Source organism: Stegastes partitus, unplaced genomic scaffold, assembly GCF_000690725.1.
Source record: "Stegastes partitus isolate 25-593 unplaced genomic scaffold, Stegastes_partitus-1.0.2 Scaffold30, whole genome shotgun sequence".
Taxonomy (NCBI): domain Eukaryota; kingdom Metazoa; phylum Chordata; class Actinopteri; family Pomacentridae; genus Stegastes; species Stegastes partitus.
The window spans coordinates 935,011-959,909 of NW_007577761.1; the positions used below are offsets into that span (position 1 = coordinate 935,011).

Below are 24,899 nucleotides of genomic sequence, written 5' to 3' on the forward strand. Positions count from 1 at the left end.
ACACACACACACACTTTAAACAAAAATAAAACAATAAAACAACAGAATTATCTCTCTTATCATCTATGTCCTTAACTGCAGCAGTGGCAGCGGCAGGAGTAGGAGGGATGATGATGAGGACAAGGAAAGTAGACACTCGCACAAAAAGGCCAGGAGAAGTAGGAAGGGCAGGGAAAGCAACATCTCTGCTGACCAAGAAAGGAAATTAAAATCTCACTGACTCTCAGTCTGTTTAATGAGAAGACCTGCCCTTTGGCTTCTCACAGACAAAACAGTCCTTATTTAATTCAAAAACTAAACTGATCCTCAGCATGTTTTTAAATTTGACTATGAATTTGTTAGAAAAACTAAATGTAACTTTATGTATATGTTTTGTTTTTTGTTGGATAATATGTATGTGTTGTAGTGCTTGTGCATGTAGCTGTCCCAGTGAACTGTGCTTGTAATCAGTTTCTCACACTCATATCTTTTTCAAATGACTTTATTGATCATTTAACCAAATGTACCATCAGATATACTACACAGGCCGAAGTGTGACAGACAGAACCACAGCAGATGAACCTCAGACCATCCACTGATACACAGAAACCAAGTCAGTTTTTTTTTCTTAAAAGTAAGAAAATTAGTAAGGCCTCCACAATGTCACCTAATTAAATATTATCTTTTTTAAACATATTATGAACACATTGATCCTTTATTTTTTTCATATATTTTCTTGCCAGTGGTTTGATAATTTAGCCATAGCTTCTGAAATAACAGAAAAAAAACCTCACAGACTACTACTCGGCAACGTGTCCTCAGGTCAACGGATGAAGATGACAACCACTGTCAGTACAAACAGAATAAAGCCTACATTTAAAGGCCATACGACAAACAAACAAACAAACAAACAAACAAAAAAAAAAAACATATTACAAGTGCTTGGATCAGTACTTTTTTAGACACCCAACATTTACAGTAAAGAAATGTGTGTCCAACTTAACGCATATCGTAATATACAGTATAACTACTGGAATTGGCAACGTGTTGTGTCTCCTCTCGATCCTCCCACCCCACTGGCTGGATGCTGTTCCAGAGAATGACCATGTCCTCTAAACAGATAACACCCAACGTCTCATTTAGAAGTGGCTCAGGCCTGGATCCTCCCAGTTCAGCGTTCTCAGAGGGGCAAGTTAACCACTGGTAACAATCCAGTCTTATGTCTGTCCCTCTCCAAACTCCTGGCAAATCTGTCCATCAGAAGTGAGATATCCAAACAGCTACAGCACTATTCTAAGCTCCTCCCACACAACAAGCTTAAGGTGGTCAGCCAGTCCAAAGCTCTGCCTTCCACATTCCTCGGTCAGTGCCGTTAAAGCAGTGCTGGATTGCTTGGAGCACTGCTACAGCAGGCTGCCCGGCCACGAGACGATGGTCAGGGTGATTCTGCCCCGGAGCTCCTTTAGAAGGCGAACCAAAGCCGTGTGAGTCATCCCCCAAGTGCTCTTCCCGTTCACCTCAAGCAGGATGTCTCCACACCTACAGAGAGAGAGACAGCCATCAAAAATAAGAATATTTCATCGGTGCTACAAAGATGTTTTATTTACATAAACAGAGCGTTTTGAAGCTGGTCTAAAACATTCTTTTCATAGGCAAAAGTGATATACACTGGCTGAATACCTTATCCTGCCGTCATTGTAGGCTGGTGTCCCCTCCACGATGGAGCGGATAAAAAAGGATTGATTGCAGTTGACCTCCTCCTGACCTCCCACAATACTGAAGCCCAGGCTGCCTGAAGTGCTCCGCCGCAGGACGATGTCTTTGCAGCAGTAGAGATGCCTGCATCAGCCAAGAGGGAGATTAGAAACACTAATCTCTCAACTGCATCTTTAAATTACATATACTGTATATCTATACCGAGTACGTGTGCAGTAGCTAGACTGCTGAGACGAGTCAGGCTCAGAGGACCTGGCTGCTTTTTAAATGAAGGTGTGATTTTTCCTCCCTGAAGATGTGAGGCAGCGAGAGTAGTTGGACTTCTATATCAGTCCCGTACAGACAGCCCAGAGCTAAATGAAAATTACATTTAAATCCTTTCAGTCGCCCCAGTGGTCGAGGCTGCATTTTCACGGCAACTCAGTACTTGGTTTCAACTTATAATCAATTCACTGTTATGGGAGAAACACAATTTTATTTTTTCTTATTTTATAAAAGCAGGAGCAGCAGTTGTTTACTGCTATCAGCGCACCGCCGTCTTCCTGACAGCGTACTGTAGTGTAAAAACAAATTCACACACTGCAATCACAGAGTGAGTTTTTAATTCTTCAAAGTTTTGCCGATATAGCAGTGGTGAATATTTAGGATGAACACTTAGTTTTAAAAGTATAATGAGCTGGCCCAGTTGGCTCTGTCAAAATTTCACTTGGCCAGCTGACAGGGGTCAAAGGGACCGGTGCTGGGGGTGTAAATTATATTGGGCTCAGATAAAGTGTAAAAATGTAGACGGAGCGGATGGAAAGACAACAGCGGATGCTCACCTGGGTAGCTGCAGCCACGACACCCACAGTGGGGAGTAATCGTCATTGGGCACTGGGCTCTTGGTGCTATCTGTGGGCGACGGTGTGAGACAAGGTGGCAACGTACACTCTTGCAGGCTATCCTCCGGAGGACGCATCTCCAAGACCTTGAGCACAACGGGAGAGGAGGTGTTCTTCAAGTTGGCCACGGCCTCACCTCGCGTCACCCCCGTCAAGTCCACCCCGTTCACGTTTAACAAAATGTCACCTGTGGGGGGGAAGAAGTGGACAGCACAGCTCATCCTCTGCCTGGGGTTGCTGCCCTGATAATAGCTTTTTAAAAGACCTCACATTACAGGGACTCATCATCTGCCTATTTAATATTCATCAGCCTCCGTGCTGGAACACAAAAGGGATGCAAACCGAGCGCCACCTGTGCTTTAAAAAGCCTCCCAGTGATGAAAGTGGTGCAAAGATAAATAGACAGCACAGTCCAGCTTGCTAGTAAGCAACTCAAAGGACACATTTGCCCTGCGAGGATATTCAAATTAATACTCCATTACAATACACAAACATGCTTCATAACCGCACAAACAGAGACAGCTGCTGCTGCTGTGTCCCACATGAATACAGTAATGTGCACCTTGAACCATGCACAGGACAGCAGACTCAATTTACTTCTGCTTTCATGAAGTCTTTATATGAATTACGACCACCACAACATTTCTCTCACTCCTCTCATAAACAGGGCTTCAGTCAGGCGGGGATTGAGTGTAATGACGGGCTTAATGTGGTTATGTTTTAAGATGGATGCGCTGGAATCAGCAGTTGAGGTGAAAATCTCCCACTCCCCTGCCTTCCACTGCATTATAGGATATAAGGACTGCAGCAATAACACTGTGCTTCTCCATGTTTTGGTCCTGCAGACCTGACTGATTTCATAGAACAAAATAATTAAGCACTTAAACAAATTCTCCTCTGGAACACAATCAGTCCTGAGCACTACTATGCTAATCTATGTTTGTGGGGTTTTTTTTTCAATGTGTTAGAGCCAATTTGCAGGGCACTGAACCACAGCAGCACCAGAGTTTTCTGTTGGATGAATAACCTTCATAATGAAACACGAGTCTTAAGTGTTCATCAATCAAACCCCTCCCTCCCGTGTTATATACAAAGTATTCATCACCAAAGCCAAATCCACGACAGTCTGCCCGCCATAATGCTCCACTGATTTGCACAACAGTAACAATGCAAAGCTAATCCGCTAAATGAGCAATTATTTCACACAAACACTGAACATTACATTCATTGTACTGAAAGATATGAGCACTATTCTGATAATTACATGATTGAATGATTAGACTTTCATTTTACCTTTACGGATGGAGCCCTCCTGTCCCACCACTCCATCTGGGTCCACGTTCGTGACGTAGATGGGGAGGTCCCACCCTCGGCTGGACATGCCGCCCGCCACCGTCATACCCAGAGAGTCATACGGCTCCTTACTTAGAGTAACTGTCTTCTCATAGCATGCAGGCTTCTGACAAGAGTCCTTCACAGGGGACAGAGAGAGAGAACAGTTGAAGTGGAGGGAACATTAATAATAGATTTAGAAAGAAACAGGGCTGGATTTTTAACATGTTTTTATGCCCCGCTGCCATGCCACACAGTCATAACTAAAGCTATCATCGTAGTGTCTCAAGTGTCTTTTTTGTGTATCCACATTCTTATTACCACATTAACTCCAAACATGATATGAACTTACACCAAGGGCACCTTCTGTAGATTTAATAATTTAATTAGATCTCAGAGTAGCACATTTGCATAATAATAAGGACTGTTTTCTGGGAGACTTGCGATAATGTTAGGAGAAGTCACATGAATGCCACCCATGCTGTGCTATGGGAACAAGAGCCCAATAACGCAGACATAGTTAATAGCAAATTGATGAATGACCTCATTAGCATGACTGGTAATGTATAATATATGGTGGTTATTAGGGTAGGACATCAAGGCAGCTCAAGTGCCTCCTCATTCTGTGTCCATGTTCAATATTGAGAAACTGATTTATTCGCAGACGTCGTGATGCGCAATTTGGTTTGGTGAACGAGGCTGCGTGTGGGATAAAGTGAGTGAGATTTTATTTATGGCGACCGTGTTTGTGAGTCAGATGAGGGGGAGCGGGGTAGTAATGAATAACACATGGACACATTGAGGTTGATGGGATGTAGCTTGTGCTGCTTCGCTAATGTGCTGCATTCACACATTTCTGCTGCGCTCACAGCGGGAGATCACTCGCAGTCACATGACTGACCTCGGGGCACAGCACTGACTGTAGCTGTGTGAAAACTGTCCACGCTCACTGACTTCCTACATAATACACTGCGTGGAAGTTGTGTGTTGTACACTAATGCACTGTGTGGTGGCTTTACATGTTGTCTGGTGAGCTTCAGGGATTCTTGTAGGATTTATATACATAAATGACAAGTTTTAAGGGTTTCATTTACTCAAGCATTATAGACAGAAATAACATGAAAATGCACAGATTTCTGTCAGATAAAATATTTAGATTATCCCATTGAATGTATATAAGGATGGACATGATCCATGATGTCACCTATAGGTTTTCGGAACAGTTTTAGAAGTTTAGTGTTTTGGCTTCAGTCATTGTCATTTTTATAGTGTCAGACTCCAAACTAATCCAAAAATAATCAAAGAGGTGCAGCGTGACTGAAGCAGAGGATGCAGACGTCTCTGGGACTTGAACTGTCCTGTGGTGGTACCGACCTGTCACTCAAAACTGCCACATATTAAATTATGCAGAACTTTAAGCTGTACTAATACTTACAAAAGTGAATTATATTAAAAATCTCTCCCTATGCAGTTAATATTGACCGGGAAATTCACAACGGAGACCATGAACAATTTGTGTACCAGATTGCAAACATATTTATTTCTGCTGTAAAGTTGGCCATTTTAATACGGGGGTCTGTCGGGGGATGTGCTAGCTTTTGGAGGGAGTCTCCAGTGGCCATTTGGGGAAGTGCAGTCTCTGACACTATGTTGCAGGGATGGGCAATCCTGGTCCTTGAGGGCAACAATCCAGCATGTTTTAGATGTTTCCCTCTTCCAACACACTTGATTCAAATGATCAGCTCATCATCAAGCTCTGCAGAAGCCTAATAACGATCCTGATCATTTGAATCAGGTGCATTGGAAGAGGGAAACATCTAAAACATGCAGGATTGTGGCCCTCGAGGACCAGGATTGCCCACCCCTGCTATGTTGGGTTCACTTTTCAGGCCTGTCTTGAGTCTTTATTCAAACTTTATGCAAGAAAACACGAAAGGAGGTTTTAGCTCAAAACGACTGGTGTTGTAAAAAGGCCATAGAAGCCATTTTTAGGGGTGATGACTGACAGAAGCTGCACTTGAACCACATCTGAAATCAGACTCTCTCTGTTTAAAGCATCCTGTCTAAAAATTCAGCCTTTGCTAATCAGAAATTGAGGAGGGTGTGTCAAGTTGATCATTACAGAGAACTGAACGTCCTGTTCTGCTTTCACCTTGGCTCTTTATAAGAGCAAGAGAAACAACAACAACAACGTTTAGTGAGGAGCTGGGTAAAATCTTTTGAGGAAGAATTGGCTGGATGAAAACTAAATCCTGTGGGGTATGGGGATGTTTTCCATGTGCCAAAAAGTAGATGGCTGACAATTTTGCGAGAGAAGACTTTCCCGATGTACTGCTTGGATGACATTCTCAGCTTTGATGGGAGAATAATACTTCCATGGATCATTTGCACCTGAAAGGGAATATTTATCATGGAAAGGGGAGACAGATGAACAAAGCTCTTCTCTGTCTATCGGTGCTGTTCTTGCCTCTTGTCTCTTGTGTATACACTATGTGTCTGTATGCGCTGCTCACCAGCAATGTTTGCTCTATATCCACAGGGGAATATGGTGGGGGACCATCCATGGCCCACGGAGCCTCTTGTAGGATGTCTGGGGTGGGCAGGCAGATCTGACGAGACACTATGAAGTGGACACGCTCCTCACTCGCCTTGAAAATAAAACAACAGAAAGGTTCAACATGAGTTTCAAAAGACACTAAAGTAATAGTTTAGAAAGTTTTATTTACTTTCTGGCCGGGATGAGAAAATCAATACCGCTATTACGTCTGTGCTTCATGCAGTGAATAGCTACAGAAAGTGACTAGTTAGGTGGGATCAGCCTGTCTGAAAATCACATTTGATATTTTTTCGATTATGAATATCTGACTAAATACAAATATTCAGTGATGCAATGTTCTCCTCCTGCTGTCTGTAGTCATCATTCAGTGGTGTTAATCAGTGTCCCTGCCTACAGCACTATGTGATTGGTTACACATCACAAGTAACAGCCAGAACACAGAAGGGCCGAAAAGTTTGTTCATTAAACAAAGTTTTGGCGGTTGAGTTATTGTAAATTTTTTAAATTTTTTACTGCCAGTGTGTAACACTTCCAAACACTGATAATCAGTCTTCTTGGTTGCTAATAATCATATTGACATCAGCCTTGAAAAAGCAAAAAAACATCACCTTTCCTGGTTAGTTTAACACAAAAATCACAAGTTTGTTGAATCTGTAGCAAAAATGTGTAAACAATGAGCACCAGTCATCACTTAAACCACCAAACACACCTCTATGAATCAAAGTTACATATTTAGATTCCCCCCCCCCCCATGTTAACAATCCATTTCTGCCTTAAAAGGACTTGGATGAACCTTCTATCCACCTCCCACTCACTGCAGGTTGAGCACACCAGCTCACTTTCAGCTCTGCCCTACACAATAGCAAGTTGACTTCACACATGTCTTCTTGCATATATATAAAAAAAATCACCACATAGACATACTAACAAGGTAAAAGAAAAAATTTAAGACTCACCACAGTGAGTCTTTAATTAGTCCGTTTTAGTGGTTCTAGTAGGTGGACAGAGCCAAGCTACCTATTTTCCCATATTCAATCTTTAAGCTAAACTAAGCAGAGTCTAGCCATAGCAGACAGATGAAAGACTTACCAGACAGATGTATAACTGACATTAAGCTTCTTATTTAACATATTTTCAGAGAAATACCAAAATGTCCATGGAATTTAATTTGTGATGCTGTTAAAACACCTGTAAAATGTAATTCCCAGTGCTGTGAACATTACATATACAGTTTCAACATCTGGACAAATAACCTGTCTGTTTGGTGAGATAACAATACGTAATGGGAAAAATATTGTTCATGTATTGCCACATAGTAATAACTTATTCTTCTCTCTGCAATCCAAATTCTTACTTCTGCACTCCAGCCACAGTCATTCACACTTTCACATACAAGTCGACTTACAGCCACACAGACCGGCTGACTGCATCACTCTCACCGTTCTCTCATTCCTCTGAGATTTCCACTGGTCTCTCTAGCACAGAGCTGAGTCCTGAATTAGCCAGTCCAACCCATTATTGCCTTAATTGGACTAATTTAATTTCTTCCCTGCTAGTTCTTAATCTCTGACAGAAAGTGCCTGCTCCGAGAGGCCATCTTGGCTCCACCAAGGCCCAAAAGAGCCGGTCAGACTGCATAGACAGGAACTCCGAGCCCAGAGACCCTGCACAATCAGCCGCAAACACACTCCAATTAACCACTATTAACCAAAAACACACAATCATTGACTGGCATCAACCAGGAACCAGAGGCAGCCACATGGCCTGGTCCATCAGGGAGTCACCACAATTAAATACTATTAACTGCAGCGAGTGCAGACACAACAGCACAGCACAACACAATTAGCCTGAATCACCACAATTATCTTTAATACCTCAGGGACTCGCAGTAAGAGCAGTTGTTTATGGTCTGTAACAACATGTGGACGCATTTGTCACAACTGTGAACTTTCCGTATAATGCTAATGCATGCTGTTTTCCTTTTAGCCCCCGCTGACTGACCTGAATAAGCAGTGCAGCGTGTTCGGGCGCTCCGTAGCGTAGATCGTGCCCGTTGATGGCCAGCACGCGGTCGCCAACGCACAACTGTCCGTCACGTGCTGCCAGGCCGCCCTCCAGCAGGTGAAAGATATAGACGCCGTGCTCCTCCGGCCGCCGCACCAGCTTGATGCCCAGCTGTTCCTCTGGAGTGCTTTTGTTCAGGACCACGTGGATGCTGTCGTCTCTCATGGGATGGTGGGGCAGACCGTGAGACGGGTGGCCCCCGATGATGTCGTGGCCGTGCCCGTGGTGTTGGTGGCCATGTGAGTGCGAGCGGTATCGATGGCGCTGCTCTCTGAGGACTGTTAGCCGGAGGAGTTGGCAGGGCTGTTTGAGGGTTGCCACGGCAAAGCAGTGGGGTACATTGCTGATGTCAATGCCATTTACCTGAAATGGAAACAGAAATGTAGTTTTAAAGTGGACTTAAAACTGTGATTGCTTCTTGCTGTTTTGCAAAACTAATTTTACCTTCAAGATCATGTCCCCAGGCAGCAAGCGTCCATCCCGCGCAATGACACCTTCTCTGTAGATATCCTGGATGAGGATGCGAACCAAAGGGGTCTCGCTGCCGCCGACGATGCTGATGGCCAGCGGCTCTGATGGATCCTCCCGCGTGATCTTAATACTGGTAACTTCACCGTCAGGGATCAGGTGATGCAGCTGCGGAAGAGGCAGCACTGCGGGAGAAGATGTTGGAAAAGAAAAAGGCTGAGTTTAGTTCTACTGTACAAGAAAAAAAAAAAACTAATTTGAGAAACATCCAAATAAAACAGGAGAGGAAGTGGGAGAAAGAGAGAGAGCGCGGTAGAAGAGTGGTCGACCGTGGTGGAGAGGTTCAGCAGTGGAACCAGCTGTCTCTACTCCCTTAGGTTACTAAAACAAACTTGTACAAGCCAAGAGGGAAAATTTACTTGGCTGATTATCCTGTGCGATGTTTGTATCATTAGTCACATACATCTGTGGCAAGTATGCTTGGGAAAACCCTTAATTTCAAATTTCCACAAAGTCATTACTTGGGTGGGGATGTAAGAAAAGTTAGAATACACACAAGCTTCGCACATAGTCCAACCACTGCGCTATGAAGATGTTTATTGAAAAAGCCTCATATTCTCTAGTTTTTCTTGAAACAAATCTGTCTAGAAGATGCTCAAAGGATGTCACAAAAGTATGATTTCAAAAAAATATCAATTAGTGTAAGATTTGTTCACTTGTTTTCATCTCAACACTCGATCAGCTGTACCAATATACAGGAGTCCACTGCAACAATAAATGCGGAATATTCTCCTCCTCACACAAGCCTCAACATTTCTAAGGAAAACATACTTTTCTGCTAGTTTTATCTAATTCTATTGTGTAAACTCCCCTCCCCTCATGCCCAGTGGTGAATTCCACTTAACAGCAGAATGACACATCCTAAACATGGACCATGTAGAGGTGGGTGGGGATCTGTTGTGCCTATTTTGGCTGACAACCTTGGCCAATAACGGACAGAGAGGATGCGTTCCTCGTCTTATTTTCTTTTTCTTTGGTTATTCCTCAGTGGGCTGTCTCTCTCTCTCTCTCTCTCTCTGTCTCCAGCTCTGTAGCCTCGGCCGTTCGTTCTACTCGACGCTGCACTTTCTCCATTCCAAAGTCAATATTTTGTCTTTATCGCAGCAGATTGCTTCAAGGGTGGAGAGCACATACACAGAGACCTGCAGCTATTATGTAACCCTTCTTTCTCTCCATCACACACCCTTTCAACCTCTGTCTTACTTCATCCCATCATTGCTCTTTTTTTTTTAACCTACTCCTCCGTCCATGGGGACATTATAACACCTTCTTTTCTTTATTTCCATTGTATTTTCCCTCCTGTATCCACTCTTCCCTCCATTTGTTCTGTATGGATCTATCCCTACTTCACTCTTCCATCCTCCCCGTCTATCTTTGTCTCTCCAGCGGCAGGCGATGAATATTTAATCTATTCTCTCAGCCTCCTCAGTGATGGCCTCAGAGAATAATCTAGTCCCCGATCATTCGTCATTCTTCATTCTTACGCAATACCACGTTCCTCCTCCTCTTCCCATAACGCTGCAGCTTTACTTCAACATTATGTTCCATTATGGTTGACTATATATTCCACCATTTTACCATCACACGGGTCAGACAGTGGTTATTACATTAAGTATCCCTAGCGAGCATTTTCTTCACTGCATAACATCTTATGGATTCACCATGTCAAGAACATTGCTTTCCCTGAGGCCTACTCCATCAAGCTGGTGCAAACCTGAAGGCAAGGATACGAGGAGGAAGGGACATAGAGTTAGTGGATGAGGAGATGAAGAAAGGAAAAACTTGGGAGGAGGAGGATGGGGTAGAACAGAAGAACAGAAGGTGGTGAAGGGACGGACAGCGTCATCTGGTACATCTCCTGTGACCTCTGGTATCCCATCCCTATCCAAAGCGCCTCGGGCTACCACTCTCCCTCCTGATCTGTCTGTAGTGATGCACCAGTGGACTTATGCAATCTGCAGCTGAATTATTAAAGAAACATATGCTGCTGTTACGCTTTGGGCTCCCAGCCATGTCACCCTCCTAGTTCAGCTGAGGGAACATCGCAGATATGCACATTTGGAAACACATACGCACGCTGAGCCCTCTCTCAGGAACCCCTCTGCAGGGACCTTAAAGAATCAAAGAGGTAGAAACAAAGGCTTTGTCCCATACCTTCTTGTGGCACATTGGAATTCCTGGCATTGTCTCGCTCCTCGGACGTCTCATTGCTGACTGCATTGCCACTCTTGGTCCTCCGAAGTACACTGAAGGCCCGGTTCAACCTCCTGAAGGAACGGCTCCTCACTGAAGAACGGTCAAAGTTTCTAACTGCAAAGAGGACAGGGGAGAAAGAGAGGACCTTTATAGATCGCCTCACCCTCAACATGCCCAGACATGTCTGAATGTGGCTGCTCCCAGCCAATTGAAAGCCTTTTCATGAAAAACATAAACAGATGTGTGCTCTCCTGTTGCTATAGACACTAGTGTGAACATGAAATACCTGCATGATCCAGGAAATCCAGTTTGAATAGATGCCTAAACAGTGCATTGTAAGTGACGAAACAAGATTTTACAACTGTTTACGACTGTTTTTAGTGATCAGTTTTCTCTTCTTTATGATTATGAGATAAACAGTAGAATTGTACTCGACTGGTCAGAGCAGTGAATTGCTCTAACTATTGTGTTTATGACTACTCGTAAAGTGGCCTTTTTACCTCCTTACTGGTTGTTGGATGGTCGGATAGCTTTGGAAGACCTGTCTTAGCTCACATTTCCAATACTGGACTAAGGGGACCTGTATCTGAGGTTTCAGTGACTTTACGAAACTTTCAGTCCAACTGCTTCCTGTGATCGAAGGAAGGTGACCAGTGGAGGGGATCAAGGAGGCAGGCATTAAACTTTGGAATTTGGAGCTTTTCATGTGAACCAAATGCCACATTATGAATGTCCTCTGGTGGGACTGTCTGAGACTTTGAATGTGGGCATATGGCACATCTATAAACCCTTTTGAAGCATGTCTATTAACTAGTTCTGAGAGACCATAAATGGATCCTCAGACTCTGTAGTAATGTCCCTACAAGGGGTCCAACATCATTTAAGTACAAAGACTCACATTTTTAACATGTTACGTACTTCTGCTGTGGGTTTAATAATATTCAGCCAATCAGCAATTTGAATTTGTCGATGTACTCACAAAGGTAGTGAGGAAAAAAAAAACCCAACAACAACAACAAAACTATTAGCAAGCAAAAAGGAAGGAAGTGCCAGTGCCAACCCTGATACCTAAACTCGGGGAATCGGCAGATATGAAGTCCAACATACTTTAAATGTTCATCAGGATTGTGAGGATACCCAGAGTGCATTTACTTGGAAAACGCCAGATGTAAACATGCTCTTGCTTGCTTACAAGAAAACACATGCATCTTAAGGCGGAAGTTGACCCAGGTTCTTTTTTATTTGTCAGATGACCCTGTATACTGAAACACCCACTATGCCACTGCAGTGGTCTCACTAAACTGGATAAAGAGACTTTTTCTTTTTCTTTTTCGCCTTCCTGCTGCCCTTTTCCTCAAAGTTGTATTTGTTCAGCAACTTTCAACAAGCCCATGTAATGCATTTTTTTAAAGCACAGAGGAGCAGGTTTCAACCGGTGGCTCTTTAATTAATAAACCCAATCCGTGCTGAGTACAGTTGCATGGTTGCGTAACTACAGTGGTGATGTAACCAACCGTGGACTCTGGTGACCATGTCCAAAAGAGACCTTCCCAGAGAGACTCTTGTCTGGTACTTTGCTTTTCTTAGAAGAAGACAGACAGGAGGCTGCAGTGGAGAGGCAGCAGCCCCTGCCTGGCTGCTCCGAGCAGAGGCCAGAGAGCCTCTGCAGCGCCCCTCCCTCCCTCCTGCCCTCCCTCTGCGGGCCCAGGGAGATGCAAGGGCTCCTGACAGCCACATTATTCTTTAAAAGCGCCAGCCGCTTCTGGAGCTGACAGCTTGTTCAGCAGTAGTGGTGATCGTGGCTGTGGCGGTGGTGGTGGGCGCTCAGCCGGCTGGGCCTGAAGTGCTGGTGCAGCGTCATTTGGTGTTCCTACTGCCTGTGCGCCTACTTTTAGCGGAGGAGCAGAGAAGAACACTGCTTCCTGGTTGCACAGGTGGAAGAAACGGAGGGAGAGCTGCGATCACGTCATTGGGCATTAACACACACTTGCATCGGCTATATTTAACCTACCTCTCCTTCCATTTCTCCTTGACTGCATAATGCGCCTGCCCTCACAGTGACTTTCTCTCTCTGTATTTCTCTACTGTTTCCCACAAAGAGAGATTTTATGGATTGGTGAAAAAAAAAACAAGGCAGTAGAGCTAATTGGTTAATAGGATTTCTATCAGAGACCATTAGGCAGAACAAAGACTGTATTTGAGGTTGAATGAGCGGCTGGGTTATATGTTGTGAGGCTGCAGGTGTAATGTATGTCTGAACACAGATCACTGACATCTCGTTTTGACTGGGAGACTATGTAACTGACCCCGGAGCTCTCTGCTCTCTATTGATTTTCAGTCAGTCATTCAGGCCAACGTACTCCTTCTGGTCAGATAACGTCATGCAGGACTGAACGTGACCACACACAAACACACAAACATCCGTTCGCCCACTCACACTCACTCTTCTTGGTGCTGCTGCGAGCGGCCAGGCTGGTCGTGCTGCCCGACTGACTGTTGTCCTCCATGCTGGGGTCGAAGGCGGGGTTGACCAGGCCGGGTTCGTCTGACAGGAGGGCCACGGCGGCGGAGGTGGGGCCGTCATTGGGCAGCGTGGCGATGGTGAGCTCTGACGTGCTGTCGGTGCATTCGCCCTCCTGCGAGCGCCGCTTCCTGTCCGCTGAGAGCCCATAGTGAGAAGCCCCTTTACACCTGCACGCACGAAAAACAAAAAGGTCAGCCTCGAACTCGGATTACAGATTGTGTTTGATTAATACTGTTGATGAAGTGGTGACACCGATGATGTGTTGCAGCGATGAACTAAATGCTGAAGGAGTCAGAGTGAAAGTCAACAAATTCATGTTAACAGCTAAAGAAAAGGTCAGATTCTCAAGACTAATGCAAGCAGATTTCAGCAGCTCATGCAGCCTGGGGCTTTCTGCACACTGACCTCTATCTTCTGCTTTGGGACCGCCTCACACAAAGACTGCTTATCTGACCTTAACACTCAAACAGCACCTCTCTAAGATACCACACAGCCTGTACAATAAGCCACCACAACAGATGCTATGGCAGGATGCTCTCACTTAGAATTCATAAGGCAACTCTCGGAGAATGTACCTGAAATGTCATATTTACTCACATAAAGAGAAAAAAAAAACCTGTTTTTGCTGCTTACACACCTTCCCTGTGACAATATCCATAATCACATGTAGGGTTTTTCTATTTTGCTGTGAGTGTGAGCATCCCTGACAGATGATTGAATACAAATGTAAGAAAGCAGCCGTTAGTAAGGAGAGAGGGCGGGTAGCTGACACAACATTTGAATATAAAACAGAGATTGTTCGAGTGTTGCTTTTTCTCAAAAACAAATCTTATTCCTAAGTTCTAGATGTCTTCTCACTGTCAATAATAGCACAACCGCACCACAATCTCGCTCTCGTACGCAGACACACTCGTGCAGATATTATGCTACACGCCATAAAAGGCTTTTCACACTGACAATATTAAATTGGGAATGTTTGTGTGTGAATTAAAGATATCCCTACAGAGCAGGGTATTATATTGTTGGAGAATTTTCCTCCATCTGTAAGCCATAAAGACTTTGAGCTGACGCTTCATCAGAGGCAGGAATAACTCTGGCTTGTCTCTCTGGCTGTCTCTGCGGAGCCATCAGCACAAACATTAACTGGGTTTTAATGAGCTGGATCAAACCCAGGCTCTGCTTCAACGGTAGCTCAGAAAAACAAGAGGAGCGGCATCCATTCTCCTGTGCTGCGAGGTCTTGCGTGGAGGATATCGAGCCAAAAAGGAGAGGTTACGTAAGAAGCAAGGTAAAATGGTGGACATCATATCAGAGACACGGAGAAACAGGATTACACACCGATGAACCGCTGGAGCGCGGGGAGGCCTTTGGCCCCCTCGGGGCAGCACATCACCAGGAGCAGCATTTTGTCTCAATAACAGAGCTGTCTGAGTGGGTCATGCACTCTGTCTACATCTCACAAGAAAAATCATTTCATCCTGAAGTGGGTTCTACATCTCACTTGTAGCCACGAGTCAGAGTCCCGGTCAGATACAACACTGCACAAAGCTGAAGTGCCTATTGATCTCACTCTGTGAACCCCGTGACATCACACTGCAATACGCTGCATGTGTGCGTGTACCTGTGTGGGCAGTGCCACTGTGAGTTATTCTTGTTCTTTCAGTTAGTAAATTGAACGCTATCAAGCATGTCCATGCAGCAACATACCACTTAACTGAGTGAAGTGGCTGAATGGAGCAATATTTCAATCAGCAGCAGAGCAGAGGGGAGCGCTGCAGTCTGAGGGGGCAGAAGCTTTCCTCGTGTCTCTCACTGTCAATTAGAAGAATTAAAGCTGAACGCAGTTTGAAGACACTACTGGGACACGCAGCACTGTGAGCAGAAACTCCCCAAACCAAAGCCCGTGTGCACAAATATACATGGAATGTGTGCATGTGTGCAGGTTCATAAAGACCGTTTTCCACTGCAGGGACTTGTGGGCCGTTTTAGGGCGGACGTGACTTTTGGGTATATTCTGACCGCAAGCCCTAAAAGAAAATCTACAGGGGCGGGTTCCTCCCTGTAGATTCTTTTTCAGGGCTATTTTCAGTGGAGCGAAAAGTAGCTCCTTTAGGGTAGGTACTTCGGAACAGCCCTAAAAATCTGCTGTGCGAGTGTCAGTGCTGTTTGGTTAAACTCTGAGAGGACAACAAGCACCATTTTTCTGTTCTCAATGTCCTCATCAAGTACAAGTCTTTTCCTCTCTCCAACACTGGCATCAACAGCGTTGCATTCTCCATCTAAGTTAACATAACAAACTATGAATTGTTTGCTTTCCTACATACTCGTAGAACTGGAGTAACTACCATTTGTCATTGCTTTGCTGCCTCTGAGTTAATGTCACAGTTGAAGCTGTTGGATTCTACATCGCAGTGGGTGTAAGGGTCAATCAGGGGATCATTCCTGTAAAAGTTTTTGCCACTTCACACCTGCCCAGAGTTTCTGCAGTCAACTATAGATAGCCAGTAGAATATACAATTGTCCCCCCAATTTAACTGCTGCAAGGAAGGCAGTGCATCTAGTATCGTATGTCCTTATTTTTACCTTATTTGTACTAGTAAACTGGGAAAATACTGCAAAACGCACTATTGTTTTTCTACTAATAATATTTTTAAGACACATACCAAGGATAGGATTAGTCATATGTTAGCAATACTTATGGGATGGCAGTGTTGGACTGACAGTCCAGAGGTCATCTGTTGTTCAGTCCACCAATTTGGCCCTGATTGAAATATTCCCTTATCACAGGAAACATGCCTGCTCATTTACAACAACAAGTAGATAAGGTTATTTGGCCGCAAGAATCAATATCATGACTCTAAACTCTCAATTAGAGCTACACAAAGCCAGCAAATGAACTCTAACACATTATGATACTGCTTTTCTAGGTTCTTGATACAAAAAGAGAACTTGCACAATACCTCCTTTCATGACTAAACAAGACAAATCTCTCTATTAAAACACAATTTACTCTGAATTAAGGATTCTTGGATAAACTGAGCTTTGTTGTTTGTTTTTTATTTTTACACAAAAATCTTCAAGACATAAAGTTTGTTGGCATTCAGGGTCCATGTGTTCACTGCAAAAAGAGCGAGAAACAGGGTAGAAACACTGAAAAGGACGATTTGTTTGCAAAAAAGAAATGCAATGTCAGTTCTATAAAAAATATTTCCATTACAGAAAGAACCAAAAACAGGTACTCTGTCAGCGGGGCCTTGCGATTGTTGTCACTACACAATTTGGCCATTTAAACCAGCCCCACAAAGCTCTGAATGACAAGTACAAAGCCACATCTGAAGGCCATCCAAAGCAAAAAAGAAACTATGATGAATGCCTGTGCCAGTGTTACACCTTGTGAAAAAGGTTCCAAATGTCTTTTTTTTTCAGCTTTTTTAGAATTATTTTTTGTTTTTTTATGCACATTCCTGCAAAATCTCTGTAATCACTCTGGAATGATTATTTCTTTCCAAACAGAGTTATTCAAATCATCTGGTGAAAAGTGACATATTTGTATGTCAATGTAATATATGTCAGTCTTACTCTAATTCAATTCACCAATCGTCACAGCACTCCAACATAAAGATAGATAAAACAAGAACCGTGCCACAGATCCCTGCTTTAATTACGCTGCTGTGACCATCCCTGTGGAACGCGGTTCTCCTTAACTTTAATTCCTCCTGGCTGATGTTAATATCATCATCTATTTATAGATTCAGTCCCTGCCAAAGCTTTCTGTAGCAGCACTGATTGGACTGTAGTTTCTGACTGAAACATTTGCTCGCTTTCTTCTTGGATGTAACTGCCGTTCAGCGCTGACTATATGGAACTGAAGACTGAGACAACATTCCCCCGTTTCACCACCAGTAGTGGAAAATGGAAAACCACAGTCAGTCAGTGGAGATGGGCAAACACCATTGAATACAGGTTCATTCAGTTACATAAATTTTTACAGACCACCCAAATCATAGAAAAACGTCTGTCCAAGTATTAATGAATGCACACTACACATACATTATGAGTGTGTGTGTGTGTGTGTGTGTGAGTGCAGAAGATCTTAAGCGCTTCATTTCTTGTACTGTGATTCTACAGCTCGGATAAAGATGATAAAAACCAATGAAGAAATATATTTAGAAGCTGTTGCATTTGGAGGAACAAAAGATACAAGTTGTAAGTTTATGATAAGTCGCAGAAACACTAAGGCCCATCTCTGAGACGACGGTGCACAGCCATTGTTTGGTGAGCGGCTCGTTTATCAAAAGCTTTTGTCTCCCATTAATTAAAATCTCCTTCCCCCAGGGGATCAGAGTTGCCTTAAAACCGTAACCATATCTCTGCTGCTTTCAGAGTTTTAATGTCTGAATGTTAAAGACGGAATGTGCGCCGTGTGAGGTTAAAGGCAGGGGAGCATGACAGAAAGTCCTTGTCTTTCTCACCGGGGTGGTCCTGGTGCTTTAGAGCCAAGGTAAGTGAGCCAATTAAGTCCACAGTGTAGAGGTGAGGCATCCACATGCATACATTTCTACCTGCTTCTTTCCCTCCACGAACAAACATCCTTTTGAGTATAATGATGGAACTTTGAGTGCTTATGCAAAGCTATTCTATTGCGCCATTTTTGAGGGGATGATCACCGAGCTTAGAGGGGGCTCATTAGCACTGCAGTATCCTTGTCTCGGTCAGTCTCAGTTATCACATCATCTCTTTAAACCCCGGGATCTGTGGCGAGATAAAGACTGAAGACGCCAAAACATCCTCGGCGCTCATCCTCTCCCGCTCAGTTACGCTCTCCGCCCCCCCTCCGCACTTTATCCCCTCTTCCTCCTCTCTCCTCAGCGCGGTAACAATTACCCATGATGCTTTCCGGTGACTCGGTGGTCGTACCAAAGCGCCCTGGCCGCGACACAAACAGCCCTGTTCTTGTGATGTGAAATAAACACCAGCTCACAACTCATCAAAGCCCGTGAGATTCTCCAATCCTCTTTAGGGGTGAGTGGATTATCCTTCCTAACCCAAATACGCTCTCCGCTCCCTGACTGCCACGGACAATCGTGTTGGGCCACACTCCGCATGCAGCGCAAATTACCTCAACCGAGGTGACAATTCCAGGTCAGGCAGTCAGATACGGAAACACACAGTGTAATCATGCAAATGGTTTGGAATGGGAAGCATGGTTTATTCACAAACTCCCTTCACATCTGTTGGGAAGCAGCTTCTGCCTGACCTGCGTGCGACCCACAGTTTGACTGGTTGCCTGCTTAAGTCACGTCTTTCTCTTCTTTATTTCTAAAAGCGGCAGCAGCAGGCGTTTGTTCCTGATGACTCCAGCAGCCGACTGATTCGGATTCTCTTGAAAATATACCCGCGACACCTGACATGCAAGAAACCCAGGAGAAAAGCGGAGCGTCTCGGGTTTGCGCTGTGAGCCCGGAGGTAGCCCGCAGGTTTTTTTCTCACAGAGGAATGTGTGGAATACGACAAGTGTGCGAGGGTGTGTGTGATATATGGAAGGTTTCTTTGTCACACTAAAAAAAAAAAAAAAAAAAGTGACAGCATGTGCTCAGTGTTGAGTTTATTCTTAGAGCAGTAATGAACATGGGGATGCATTTGATGATATATTCTTGGTAGGTTTAGAGCTCACACTCGGATCTGCCACACTGACAACTAGCAAAAAAAACAACAACATTTTACCCAACTGCCTGTGGACATGAAACAAAACAAGAATTCTATTTTTGTTTGTCAGACTATTGGTAAGTAAAGCGTCTGTCCAGGGACGCTTTCTATCCGTTTCTCGTCACTTGCATAATAAAGCAAAACAGTGACAGAAAAACAATCTTTAAAATCCACTAATTCCATCTGGCTGCGCTAAACATCTAATCCAGCTTATTCAGGGAGGGAAAGCTGTCGGTCTCTCACAGCTTTTGGCTGAGACTCAAGCATAACTTCTTTGAAAAGAGGCTGAGCAGAAAAAGAGGATCCAGGGCTCTGGGGAAGCACCTGTGGACCTAATGCACACACACAAAACAGCCAAACAAGGATACTGGTGCAGTATGAGGAGGGGCCGTGGCCATTAATTGAATTTATGTCGATAAAGGCTTGAATTGAATACCTCTCCTTGATTAGATCAGTAGATCAATTACTCCTTTACCACGTGCTTGGGCTTCATGCCAAATACATAAAGTAAAGGAAGTTTGATTGGGAGGGAATAGACAGAATGATAGATAGATACATAGAGCGACAGAGCGACATAAAGACAGAGTAATCCAGTTAATGATGAACTAGAGGAGTGTTAATCAGAGTGTGTGCTGGTGTGTTGATTGGATCCGCCTGCTGTGAGGGGTAATCCCATCTGCTGCATGAGGAGGGCGTGAGGCCACAGCTACAGGGGACAGTCTCTGCTGTGGGTGGAAACTTCAGCTAAGCTTGTTTCCCAAAGACAGATCTGCGTAATTGAAGTAGGAGGCGAGTTTCTGGCGGGTGCGACTTCTCACCGCCTTTGAAGATGAATGCGTGCTTAAAACAAAAAGTGAACGCAGAGCAGCAGCAGATAAATCCTGTCTTTGTTGTTTGAACTTTCCATTGTGCTCCCTCGTGTGAAGGCAAGCAGTGGCTGGGCAGGTTTGGCGTGCCCGATGCGTCTCAGTGTTTACGAGCGCAGAGCAAGAGCGGGCCTCCCAGCCAGCACAGTGTCAGTCGAGTCAGCCTCTTAGAAACAGCCCAAACTCTGACTCATGGTTTTTCGGCCAATCAATACGCGCGATCATCAGTCGGGCCCTGACCCCATGATCAGGGTGGAAGAATATTTATGCAGCGTTTACTTTGTCAGTGTCTGGTTTCAACCTAGAAGGCAATCTCACACTCCTTTTGTCAACACAGAAGAAGAGCAGAGGAAGTAGTAGAGCTGATTTATTCTCTGCTGTCTGGCTGAGCTGGATCTCAGCTTACTAATGCACCTTACGTATGTCCACCTCAACAGTGGCCGTTTTCCAGCCCTGCAGTGAAATACTACGTGTCCACTTCTCTCACGGAAGTGCAAACAAGTCCAACTGTAATCCCCTCCACGCTACAGTACATGATCATAGAGAATCCCCACCAGGCTGTGGTCCCACATTGCTCTTGGCACCTTTTAGCCTATATTCCTCACTCTATGCCACACTAGCCCTTGGCAGTGTCCTGGTTTCTCTGCCTCCACGTGCCATGGTACAACTGCCTGAAACATAGCCAGCGCTGGTCAGCCCAGCCCAAAGCCCTGGCACTCAGTGGGGCACTGTTCACGTGAGAGATTAACTCCACACTGCTCTGCTCTCTGCTGTCAGTTACACTCTGCTGGCTCTCTGCTCGGCAGGCCGCTCATATGGAACCCCTCCTACAGATTAGCCTGCTGCCGACAGGAGACAGCAGAAAATATTCCATGTTAAACACGTCAAGCCTCAAAACCCGTAAACAGCAGCCCGACTCTGAGCCAGCAGAAGGCAAAGGTTAACAGACTCCCGTTTTCGCAATGCACAGACCTTTAGTGATACGGCTAAGAAAGTAGGACACTTGATGTAAATGATTCAGCACAGACACAAAAGCGCGCTGCACTGCAGAAACAAATACCGTGCATTTAAATCTAGTAAAATGCTTTTCTCGTGAAATCTGCTTTAAACCGTCTCCGAATGCTGACACTGATACCTGTTCACCTCGCCAGTTTGCTGTCTTTTTGCTCCAACAGAGACACATCCGTGCTACAGTAAACACTCTGACCTGCTACTCACTTCTCCTCATGAATAAATGAATACATACATATTTCATCCGTTCTTTTGTGACTTCGTATTTACACATGAATTGTGCACGCTTCAATTATACAGCGTGTTTTGGTGTGTTGCTTAGTGCGTATTTGTTTTACGGGAGGTGTAACGTGCAGTATGAGATTTATGCGTTTTTGTTTGTCTTGTTGTGCATACATGTTTGTTGGTGCGTGTCCTCTACATGTGCCCTTGCCCCGGCTTCCTTTCATGTTTGATTGCAGCATTGCTTGTCGAGTTTGTCTACCCATGCATTTAAATGCTCCCATGATGGACCCTCCGCTTCACACGGTAGAATGTCATGCAAAGAAAAAAAATAATTAAGCTGATTTAATGTTATCTCTTTAGGAGAGCTGTGCAAGTTATTCAGGAGGGTAGGAAGTAGGCTGTTAGCCTGATTTTTATCTCTCAGCCCTTCTCCCACTGGTCTTAACTGTATTTCAGGCCTGCCAGATACAATGAAACAGGGAGAGCTGCCTGACTACAGAACAGGGATTAATATTTAATCCAAACAAAAGTCTAATTAGTGAAGTCTGCCCCACACTTGGAGCTGACACGAGGCCGAAGAGGGCACGGCACGGTGCACTGCCTTGGACCCGTTGTAAACAAATGACTGGTATTGTTCAGATCCAGCGAGTGTGCGGCGGCCGGGTGGCTAATCCTGTTAGGATGCGTCCATGCTGAAGATGTCCGGAGCACTGGGAGCGCGCACAGCTCATAGTGATCAAACACCTCCTAGATGAGGGCTGAAAGGACGGAAGCTAAGCTAATCATAATGTTTAAGTCATCTCAGCCCAGGCCCAGAAATGAACATAGATTAATCATTAATGCTCTATAGCACTGCACTGTGATTATCAGGGGAGGCCATGTGGGCTCGGGGAGGGAATAAGCAAGGTCTAATGGTGTATATGTGTGAAGAGGTAAGGAGTAAAATACAATCTCGTCGCTCTCCTGTGTGTGCCAGTGCAGCGTTTGTATCGGCTGCTGCTGACAGTTGCACTAACCATATTAAGCATTTCATCACAGAGGAACATTTACTCTCCTCCTTTTGCACTGTTAGTTACAACTACACCCAGCATATAGCAGCTACAGTCTGTATACAAGCCCGTGCACGCACGCTGATGTGTGAGTAAGACAGATTACAGCCACTCTCGTTTTTTTTTTTTCTTCCCCCCCTCACACAATGTAAGCTCGCTGTAGTAATCACATAAATTGAAAGACATTGGAAAAGAAAGAAGGGAGGGCAAGCGGAGAGAGGAGAAAGCAGAGGCAGGCTGAGGCGGTCGTCGCACAGGAGGAGCTGGAGGCTGCTCCTGTCAACAGTGTGGATAAAGACAAATGGTGTGCCACTGCTCTCTAGCCAGGCAGAAAAACACCACGTCCGCGTTTGTCTGCTCCTGGTTTCTCTCTCTGTCATGTCATAATCAGCAGAAAAAAAAAAAAAGTCACCAGCACAGAAACACTCTCCAACGCAGGCTGTCAATATTTCTCACTCACAGGGCTGAGAGAGTTTCAGAGAGAAATCTGAGGATCTTATTTACAAAACAAGCCCTCGTCGAAAGGAGCCACGTACTGGGCGCGCTGGGTGCCATTGTCACCATGGCAGCCGTACATATGGCCAGATGGAAAGCAGGCACAGGAAGTGACCTTATACCCTCCTGTCTCCTCTCATCTCCCCTCTCCTCTCTGCTGCACTGCTCATCCACTTCATTTCCATCCTTTGTGCAAATGTAAGGATTCCATCTTTCTACATTCTCCGCGTATAACCCATTCAGTCCCATTTTACCTACACCACTTCTTTCGCTTTCTTTCCTCCCCTCTTTGGCACCCATCGCCAGGGTTCTCGGTGTCTGCAGGAGCTGAAGCCCCCACTCAGTGCAGAGAGAGCATACAATGAAATGAGGGGATTTGCGAGGCGCTCCATTGTTCCATGTATTCATGCCGTATAATGGGACATTTCCGTCAGACTGGAGAAAAGGAGCAGTAGCCCAGCTTGGGGATCAGAAAAGCTCTGGCTTCACACAGAGCTGCTGAATGTAATCAACATTAACTCCCACACAAAGAGAGTCTGGGGGCCAATACAGAGCACCGACAACAGTTCAGAGGAAAGAGGAGCAAAGAGAGAAAAGCTTGTGACGTAAAGTGTTGTGTAAAAAATGACTCAAACAGTTCGTCAGTTGGTCAGTAAGAAGAACTTCTGATGACTAATTATCAATGTTCGCTGATTTGCAAGCCAAAAACATGAGGATCTGCCACTTTTTATCAAGTTTATGACATTTATATTAAAGCTTTGGCAGGGAAAAAATGAGACATATCAAGACGCCATCATGAGTTCTGAGCGACTGCAGGCATTTCTTGCTATTGTTGACATCTTTTAGACTAAACAATTAGAGAAAAGGTTTGTTTCCAAGGTGGGGTATCCATTTTTGCTACATATACAATACAAAAGGAAACGTTGCGTATACGTGCACCAACAAGTGTTCTTTTAATGTCATTACCTTATTTAAGGCCAAATATTAACCACAATGAAGACTGTGTGCACATAAAGGATTGTACAGTGTATATCGAACAGATGCGATCCGTGAGTAGCCAGCCATGAATTTTTAATGCTGAGGTGAAACTATTCCACAAACAAACACGCCGTAGTAACTATCCATATGCTCTGCGAGGCTCAACGTACATGCACGGTGTTTAAAGTCTGCAACTGTGCACAGCTTGACATTTTGCTCCAATCGATACAGCGGTCACACGCTCACACATGCTGCTAAAGACAGGTAGAGGTGCCATGCTGCAGTGCCGCTCTGGAGCACCCAAACTGCCCTGGACAGTATAAAGCACTATCTGCTGGCTCTGCTGCATCCCAGTGCCACAGCAACCAGTGAGCAGAGCATCAGGAAGCAAACCGACCGGTCACATTTTTTACAACACAGAAAGAACACTCTGACTCTTCAGGTAGTGATGGTCTGAATGTAAACAGTGAAACTTACACACTAAACATGCACGAACACACTGACAAATGGCCCGAGAAAAGTGAAAGAAACGCACAGCAACACATCACGCGATCTGTTGATGGGAAGGGGAGAGAGAAGGGGGTGATGCTCGGAGGGGGGGAGGAAAGGATGCGGGAGGAGGCTGAGTGTTGTACTCACAGTTCAGAATAGAGGATGTGCAGGTTGCCCAAATTGTCTGTGTAGTTGGCCGGGCTGAGCCAGGGCAGGACCAGCAGCAACAGAGCCTTCATGGTCAACGCTCGCCTCTTTTTCCTCTCTCTTTTTTCCCCCCCTTTTCCCCTCTTCTCCCTC

At 44.7% G+C, this 24,899-nt stretch overlaps 2 protein-coding genes across 3 annotated transcripts in view; one reads left to right on the plus strand and one right to left on the minus strand.

The window, feature by feature from the left end:
- Positions 1-220, plus strand: part of fip1l1a (FIP1 like 1a (S. cerevisiae)) — a 21,461-nt gene extending 21,241 nt beyond the window's left edge. The window contains exon 6 of the mRNA XM_008299497.1: positions 82-220. Coding sequence (XP_008297719.1) covers positions 82-220 — 139 coding nt within the window. The remainder of the gene's footprint in view (positions 1-81) is intronic.
- Positions 221-467: 247 nt separating this feature from the next.
- Positions 468-24,899, minus strand: part of lnx1 (ligand of numb-protein X 1) — a 36,372-nt gene continuing 11,940 nt past the window's right edge. The window contains exons 3-11 of one of the 2 annotated variants that reach the window (XM_008299299.1): positions 13,697-13,944; positions 11,212-11,367; positions 8,974-9,182; positions 8,467-8,892; positions 6,422-6,556; positions 3,870-4,047; positions 2,517-2,763; positions 1,660-1,818; positions 468-1,518 (exon numbers count right to left, since the gene is read on the minus strand). In XM_008299299.1, coding sequence (XP_008297521.1) covers positions 1,383-1,518; positions 1,660-1,818; positions 2,517-2,763; positions 3,870-4,047; positions 6,422-6,556; positions 8,467-8,892; positions 8,974-9,182; positions 11,212-11,367; positions 13,697-13,944 — 1,894 coding nt within the window. In that variant the 3' untranslated portion in view covers positions 468-1,382. Of the gene's footprint in view, positions 1,519-1,659; positions 1,819-2,516; positions 2,764-3,869; positions 4,048-6,421; positions 6,557-8,466; positions 8,893-8,973; positions 9,183-11,211; positions 11,368-13,690; positions 13,945-24,899 lie in introns of both variants that reach the window. The other variant, XM_008299291.1, reaches the window with a different exon arrangement.